The following is a 9003-nucleotide window of genomic DNA, read 5'->3' as shown; positions in this document are numbered from 1 at the left end:
ATGACAGGTTCAACTGATTTCAATAAAACAGCTTTTCTGAGGGCAAATTTAACTGGCTACCATGAGAACCAATCCCCAAGAAATGCCCTCATCAGTGCGGAAATCATTGGACTATGTAGGAAATCTTAGTGGCTGATGGATCTGATATAACAGGCTGGAGAAACTGACACTTCCCCAGAAACTTCTGACTTCTGTGGGGCCAGGAAATACCACTATGACGGTGACTGAGTTCATCATACTAGGGTTTGAGACCTCAAGGAATTGGGTCTCTTGCTCTTCCTGGTGTTTGGCATTGTCTACCTAGCCACCATATCTGGGAATCCTCTTCTCATGGCCCTGGTGAGCACTCATTGGAGACTCCAGACACCAATGTACTTCTTTCTGGCGAACCTCTCATGCCTGGAGGTCTGTTATACATCCAACATTGTGCCCAGGATGCTGGTGGACTTGTTGAGAAAGAACAGAGTGATATCCATGGCAGGTTGTGTTATGCAGCTCTACTTTGGGGCTCTGGGCAGCACTGAATGCTATCTTCTGGCAGTGATGTCATATGACCGCTACCTGGTTGTCTGCCAGCCCTTGCACTATCCAGCACTGATGCATGGGACCATATGTGTGTGGCTAGTAATTGGTTCTTGGTTTAGTGGCTTCACAGTGGCAGCTGCATTCCAGGCTGCTATGGTAACCAGTTTGACCTTCTGTGGTGGCAATGAGATTGACCATTTCTTCTGTGACTTGAAACCTCTGCAGAAGCTCTCCTGCTCAGATCCCCGACTGGTCAACCTAGTCTGCATGAGTCTAACAGTGCTGGTGACTTTGGCCCCCTTTGGACTAACCCTAACCTCCTACTGGAAGATTCTTTCCATGGTCTTGCATATGCCTTCCATGACTGGTAGGCAGAAGGCATTCTCTACATGTTCTTCTCATCTAGTGATTGTGACCTTGTTTTATGGGACCTTGATCCTGGTATATGCTGTGCCCTTGGCTGGTCAGGTGCCAGTTCTCAACAAAACCTTCTCCTTGCTCTATACTGTTGTCACTCCCATGTGTAACCCCCTTATCTATAGCCTCAAAAACAAAGATGTCAAGGAGGCCCTGAGGAAGCCGAGGATTTGATCCTACAATGATGAGTTCCATTCAATCGACAAAAATGATGCAGTCTGAAGGTTAAGGCACTGTCTGTCATCATCCTCAGGGAACTCTTAGCCTGATTAGGAAAGCATAGGATAGATTATAATATTTATAAGGTAAAATATCACTCAGAATTTGTTTTTTTTTTACATTATAGACTAAATAATTCTTGAAAGCACTGTCTATAAAGAGAATCTCTGCATATAAAATCCCAATATTCTTATTTCCCTTAATTTTAAAAGTAATTATATAATTAATATGAAATAACCTAATGTAAAGACCTAACAAAGCATTTAGTAGGACATATGAACAAACACAAAGCTCAGAATGTCCCTTGCTTAGTTAGCTAAATTTGCCCCATTTTTTCCTTTAAGTCATCTATTTAGCTGATTTGGGGGAAGAGTTAGTAGATTTGTCTTGGTGTCCTTGAAATTATCTAGTTTTCCTTGAGCATATTTGTACTGTGAGAGGGGAGGAGAACCTCCTAGGAGTGGAACTATTCTGGTATAAAAAATAAATAGTTGCTGCATATAATCACCCCAAAAAGCTCAATCCTGAAAGTAGGTATTGGCAAGTGTGCTTTAGTTGTCTTCAATTTCCTGTGTGTGTGTGTGTGTGTGTGTGTGTGTGTGTGTGTGTGTGTGTGTTTTATAAACGAGACTGGGAGATTTGGGATTGGAAGAGAAGGAGTGATAACTGTGCTATCCCCATAAGATTAAAAAAGATAAAGGTGGAATCTAATAAAATATGTAGAAACCCCCTAGAAGACTAGTTTTAGAGAAATGTGCATTAAACACGATTTGTTAGACATGTGGATTGCCTCAAGCCATTCTTTTTAAAGTTGATTTTTCTCTAGAATTTACAGCTACCCACTGTGTTTTTGTTCTGTTCTTTCTGCTCCCCTCCCAGATCTTCCTTCTGTTGTGTACCTGAGTTTGCCTTGCTGGCCTCACTTGTGCTTTTGTTTCTTATTTTTGTATCCGTTGCCAGCTACTTAACATTATCAACCGGTATATTCAAGCTACACTTCAAGAGAGAGGGAAAGCAAAAAGATTCTGCTGTGATAAGGGAGAGAATACATGTATTTGCTTATTGAATAAAAAGTATTTATTGAATATTTATTGAATGAAACATATTTATTGAAAAAATATTTACTGAGAGCCTAATATTATCCAGGCATTGATTGTGGTAGTGCTAGGAATAGAATAGTGAACAATATAGATACAGCTTCTGACCTCAAAGATATTATAGCCTTGGTGACCTTGGTGTTCAAATCGCTCAGAATTTATGTTTTTTTACATTATAGACTACATAATCCTTGAAAGCACTGTCTATAAAGAGAATCTCTGCATATAAAATCCCAATATTCTTATTTCCCTTAATTTTAAAAGTAATTATATAATTAATATGAAATAACCTAATGTAAAGACCTAACAAAGCATTTAGTAGGACATATGAACAAACACAAATGCTCAGAATGTCACTTGCTTAGTTTGCTAAATTTGCCCCATTTTTTCCTTTAAGAACCAACTCAAGTCCTACCTTCTCTCTCCCTGACCTGTTCATGTCATTTTTTCCCCTGAGAAATTGTTTATTTTTCATTTGACAAGTAGCATTCACTGCTCTTTATGTTTTATGTATATACCCTATCTTTCTAGTGAGATTATAAATCCTTCAAGGACAGAGACAGAAAGTCCTTTCTAGCCGTACACTCAAGTACCCAGCATAGTGCACTACATGCAGCAGACCTATCTTCAAAGGATAAAATCTGAGCTTGTCAGCATGGAAATCAAGGTCTTCCATGACCCTGCTTCTGCCTCCCTCCCCACTCTCATCTCCCACCAGGCTCCATCTCAGTTTACCATATCACACCTCTGCATCATTACTCATGCCCTTTGCCTGGAAGATCCTGCCCATATTTGTTTCTCACCTAGCTAATGCCCCTTCATATTTCGCATGCATTATTATCCTCACTAGAAAGACTTACCTGATCATTTTCTTCCATCCAACACATTGAATGAAGGGATACTCTCCTGAATCTCCATGGACTCACTGTGGACTTATGTTTTAGCAGTAATCACATTATCTGGTGGTTTGCCACTGCATCTTCAGTGCCTAGAAGAACGCTTGGCATAGGAGACACCCAAGGAATACTTGCTGAGTGACTAGCTGAATGGTTATATGTCTTCCTTCCCTAGTAGATTATTATTTCCTTCACCTCAAGTACCACCTATATACTGATGATTCCTCCATAATTTGATGCTATGACAAATGCTGTGAAGGAAAACCAGTCTGCTGGGAAGGCATACAACAAGGATAACTAATTTGGATTGGGTTGGAAGTATCATAAAAGACTTCTCTGAAGATATGGCATTTGAACAGAGACCAGAAAGATGAGTAGGAATAAACCAGGCAAAGATAGGTTATAAGGTGGGGTAGGGGAGGGAAGGATTTCAAAAGAGAGATTAGCCCACAGCAAGGTCCTGCAGTGATAACTGATAAATATAACCAGTATACTGGTCTGAAACTCAGAAGAGATATCTGGGCTAGAAATACGAATTTAGAAGCCATCAGCATTTGTAGCCTCAACTGCATCCTCTTGCCAAAGCTGGCATTATAGATGGCATTTAAAAGCCTGGAAATGGGTGAAATCATGTAGAGAAGCAGTTTAGAAGAAGAGAACTCAGAATGGAGCCCTGGGAATTCCACCATTTAGAGGTCACATAGAGGAAGAACAACCCGTAAAAAAGACTGAGGAGGGATAGATAAGAGAAAATCCACACATGCAAGTAGAAGGAAGAGAAATTCTTTTTTTTAATTTTTTATTGTTATGTTAATCATCATATATAGAAATTCTTTTTTTGAGAAAAGAATTGTTTAGGGAGGAAAGGCTGGTAAACTATACTAAAGGCTGCTGAGAGGAGGAGCAAGCTGAGGACAGAAAAGAGTCCATTGTATCTGATAACATGGAGTATACTGATGACTCACTTACAGAACTTTTGGTAGAGCAATGGGTGCAGAAGCCACACTGGAGTGAGAAACAGGAGTGAATAAAAAGTGTAGATAACACTATGTGTAGATAGTTCTTTGGAGAAGACTGGCTCTGAAAAGAAATAGATTTGGTAAGGGCTGGAACAGAAAGCTTAAGGGAAGATGTTTATTCTTACAATGTGAAAGAATAGAAAATGTTTGAATACCATTAGGAAGAAGAATTGATTAGAAATGGAGAAATTGAAGATGCAGGAGACCATGGGGATACAGCATTTTATGGCCCCTGCAAAGGTTGGAAGGCCCAAGGTCCAGAGCACATGAGAAGGGAGTAGCCCCTGATCAAAGGAATGACACTTATACTGTGACAAATACGTATGGAATACCTACTGTGTGCTTGATTTTGTTTCAAGTACTAGGGTTATGACAATGAAGAAAGCATCATCTCTGCCTTCATGGAGCTCACAGTTTGGTGAAAAAGACATACAAGTAAACAGACAATTATAATCAGGTTGATTAATGCTCTGACAATTACAGGATCCTATGTCAGTACTGGGGAGAGTCATTGTTATGGGTTGAATTTTGTCCCCCAAAGAAAGATGTATTTTGGAGTCCTAATACCCAGTACCTCAGCATGTGACCTTATTTGGATAGGGTCTTAATAAAGGTACCCAAGTTAAAATGAGGTCATTAAGGTAGGTACCAATTTAATACGACTGGTGTCCTTATAAAAAGGGGAAATTTAGACACAAAGACACACGCAGGAAGAATTCCATGTGAAGATGGAGGCAGAGATTGGAATGCTATGTCTGCAAGCCAAGACACACCAAAGATTGCCAGCAAACCACCAGAAGCTAGGAGAGAGACATGGGACAGATTCTTCCTCATTGCCCTCAGAAGAAATCAATGCTGACTCGATCCTGGACTTCTGGCCTCCAGAACTGTGAGGAAGTAAACTTTTGTTGTTTAGATTACTCGGTTTGTGGTACTTTATTATGGCAGGCCTAGCAAACTCATACAGGCATCCAAACCAGTCTGAGGGAGGGGGTTTGGTCAGGTTAAGGGAAGACTTCCCAGTGGAGGTGTTATTTGAGCCAAGACAAGATAAATAAGCAGGATTGCATGGATGGGGCCTGGAGAGACCATTTTATGTAAAGTGACCATCACCTGCAGTGGTTTGGAAGTGAAAGAGATTTTTTTGGACATTTATACGTGTCCAAACTATTGCAAGTAATCCAGTGTGGCTGCATGTGGACTGTGTGGGCAAGGTGGGGACAACTGAGACCCGAGAAGCTGGAGCCAGTTCATGAAGGACCTCTATTCCAGGACACAGAATTTGGATTTTATCCTGAAGCCAAGTGACTGGCCTTTAAATATTCATTCCCCTCCTCACTATTCACCTGCCTAAATCCTTTTTTTTTTTTTTTCCCCAGGAAGCCTTCTCTTACATCTACTATGGAACTTTTCACACACAAATATGAAAAAGAACTTCCTTCTTATCTCCTCAAACATGCAGTGAGCTCCTTGAGAGAAGAAGCTATGTCCTGTTTACTGAGATATATGCCCAGTGCCTGGCAAGTGCTTGGCATATAGTAGTCTCTCAAGAAATGGCTGTCTGGTGTGTTCCTGGGGAAGTATTGGGACTCCCTGGTTCTCTTTGGAGTGATATTCAGCACACTCCATATTTCGCTTTTCCTCTTCTCTCTTCTTCCTTCCTGTCACTGATGACCCAGCACCCTCCACCCTTGGCTCTCATTTCATTTCTCTACTTGGTTTTCTCTTTGATCAAGGACTCTGGGAGCTCCCAGTACGCTTCCTCCCACCCAAAATTGTCAGTCCCCACATCGGGCAGCCTCTCATGCCTTCAGGTTCTCACTGTCCCCAAAGGAGCCTGGTTTACGTTGTGCAAAATCCTGCAGTCCAATCTTGTCACCTTGCTTCTGCCCCTGGTTCTGCCAGGACTAGTGCTTAACTTGGTCTAAGCAGGGTCATTAGGTCAGTTTTAAGGAAGTAGCTCTGGCCAGAATGGACCAAAGAACAGGTGGCAGCTTTGGCAAGAGGATGCAGTTGAGGCCACAGGATGTGGCAATGGGGTTGCTGGCTCAACAGGTGGGCAGGGTCAGATAATCTGAGCAATCTCCAACTGGGCCAAACGTGACCCATGGGATCCCCATTGAAAAAGGCAAACTAGGGCACCAGAACAGGAAATTAGAAAGAATGATAGTCAAGGCAAGATGCTGAGCAGAAACCATGTGTACTAGATCGAACTAATTTAAAAAGTACATCCCCTCAAAAAAAAAGTACATCCCCTCATACCCACCCATTCCTACATGCACAAACACACCCAACTTGAGCCAGCACACACACACACACACACACACACACACACACACACACATCCCACAGACACAAAATACGGGGGACACAGACCCATGCCCACACTGGCAGAACCTAGTGTGACATGCTTTCGTTGACAGATATTATAACACCTGATGTGTTTGCAATCAGCAGGGAAAGAGGTGCTCTTTACAAGTGCATATCCCAAATAATAGAAGTATCCTTTGAAGGGAACAAAGTCTTTTTCATTGTAATCATTTCAAACAGATAGTTTTCTGTCTTCTTATACCATCTGAATCTGAGACAATGTAACTTTTTCTGGATGATTCCAAGCCATCTTTATGGACACTCATTATTGGGGGCTGACTGAGACAGGGTGTTTTTAGGAACTATGCTGAAGTGTACTGGACTCTATCCCTCCACTAAACAGTCCCAGTATTAAGTATCCTATTTACACAGATACTATATATATATATATATAGGTATGAATATATACACACACCATATTTCATATGTCTATATAAGATGCACACATAAGCCGTATTACAGATACAGACACAGTACAGTTACTTACAAGCAACCTATTCCCTCCTTGCAGCAAGGTTTGTAAGTGGCTCCTTTTCTTACAGCCAATAGCTTGCTTCTTTCGTCATTTTCATTCCTTTTTTGCACACTAACAGTTGGGATTAAGAAGGTAGAATCTCATTCACTGTGGAGTTGGTAGTTTTAATTGGTGGCACCCGACTTAGTTGAAGAAGGCATTTTAACTATAAAGAGATAGGCTCAGGGGGAGTTATTAAAAGCAAGTGCAAAACAGCTTCTTGGGAGGCCATTATTTTGCATTTCCCCCCTGCCCCCACCCTCACATGTTCATTATTGGTAACAAGGTGAGAGAAATTTCCCTGACTTCATTAGAAACCTGGAAAAATAACTTTTCCTTATCAATATCTTCCTTTTTTGCTAAGGCACATTTCTTCTGGAATGTGGTGTGGCAAAATGGTCAGCCCCAAGCCATCGTTTTTGTCTAAAGGGCAGTGTTAATAAACTCTCTGGGGCTTCAGGGCTCCTTCCTGGAGAACAACCCCATCCTCCCCGCCCCTCACCCCCCACATACCTGCAGCAAAACAGCCACCTCATTAGCTCAAAGTTGTAAATAACTCCGACACCTTCTAGGCTGGTGGTAATCACAAGTGTTTCACTTCAGGGAGGGGAGAGAGACTGTTTCAGACTGTTTCACCAGCATCTGTTTCACTTACATACAAACAATGTGCTTACCACAAACCCTATCTGTTTATTGAAACCAGCCTGGCAGAACCTAGTGTGACATGCCTTGGTTGGCAGATACCTTAACATCTGATCTGTTTGGCATTGGCCAGGAAGGAAATGTTTGCAAGTGCATGTCCAAATAATAGAGGCGTCCTTGCAGTATCCAAGTCCTTTTCTTTGTAATTGTTTCAAATAGATAGGTCTCTGTCTTTTCATGCCAAGTGAACCTGACATAATTTGCCCTTTTCAGGTTGATTCCAGCCATCTTTACAGACACTAATCATTGAGTTGGGCTGGGATGTAAGGGGTGTCCTTAGGAGTTATGTTGAGGTGGATCAGACTGTTTAATCATCCAATAAATGGCCCCAGGCTGTCCATTTTTTTTAGAACTATCCTGTCTTCTTTCCAAAGTCTTTGCTTGCTGATAATGTTGTTTATGCCTCCAGTAGCCCTTTGACATTTTCTATTCTATTCTGAACTCAGAAACTAAGCCGAGTTACAATTGTGTATAAAGTAAGATTGAGAGCCTTAGGAGTTTTTCTATAAGTACTCTGCATGAGTTTTGGTGTATAGATTTTATATCATCTCTTCTGCCTGCTCTAAGATTTTTAAAGGTTAAGTCTTAGTTTTTTAGCTCTGAGAGTACTAGACAATTATGGTTTCCAGGAAGGGAACTTTCAGATAAGTGATATATCATCATAGTTAGGGTTAATACACATAACGTAAACCTTACAAAAAGAAAGAATGTGTTTGGCAAATTAATACCTTAAACAGAATCATAAGGGTAATTAACGCAAGTTTCATTTACATGTGAAACTTGACTATACTTTTCTATTAATATGGATCCCATTAAGCGATCTAGTCTCTAATACAATTCACTGTACATATTTGGAAGGAACAATAGCAAAGAAAAATACCTCAATCAATCCATTGACAAGAAAGTTCATTTGCATAAAGTCAGCCTGGTACATAGAAACATAGAGAATTCATGGAAGCTCTCAGTCCTTGGGTAGTCGAAGTGGCAGCTGAAAAAAAGAGAGAACCAAAGCCATGTTAGCAGGGGAAGTTAAAGGTCCAGAGTGTCTTTAGGTCAAGAATAACTGGTGGTGGTCATATCTCAGGAAGACAGAAATATGTCCCACAAGCCTGAGTCACAGCCTTCTCTTGTAGCATGAATGGGAATAGAATGTGTTTCTGAAATTACTCTGTGAAAGAAATTTTTTCTTTCTTTCTTTTTCTTTCTTTCTTTCTTTCTTTCTTTCTTTCTTTCTTTCTTTCTTT

General features: G+C 40.9%; 1 protein-coding gene across 1 annotated transcript; it reads left to right on the top strand.

Moving 5' to 3' along the window:
- Positions 1-330: 330 nt before the first annotated feature.
- On the top strand, positions 331-1116 carry LOC112809162 (olfactory receptor 10A7-like). The gene has a single exon (XM_025852538.1). It carries the CDS (start codon positions 331-333, stop codon positions 1114-1116), a length of 786 nt encoding a protein of 261 aa, XP_025708323.1.
- Positions 1117-9003: the final 7887 nt, after the last annotated feature.

The sequence above is a fragment of the Callorhinus ursinus genome, unplaced genomic scaffold (assembly GCF_003265705.2).
Source record: "Callorhinus ursinus isolate GAN/ISIS: 27379988/994484 unplaced genomic scaffold, GSC_fseal_2.0 scaffold33, whole genome shotgun sequence".
Classification (NCBI taxonomy): Eukaryota; Metazoa; Chordata; class Mammalia; order Carnivora; family Otariidae; genus Callorhinus; species Callorhinus ursinus.
This window is presented reverse-complemented; position numbering and strand designations above follow the sequence as displayed.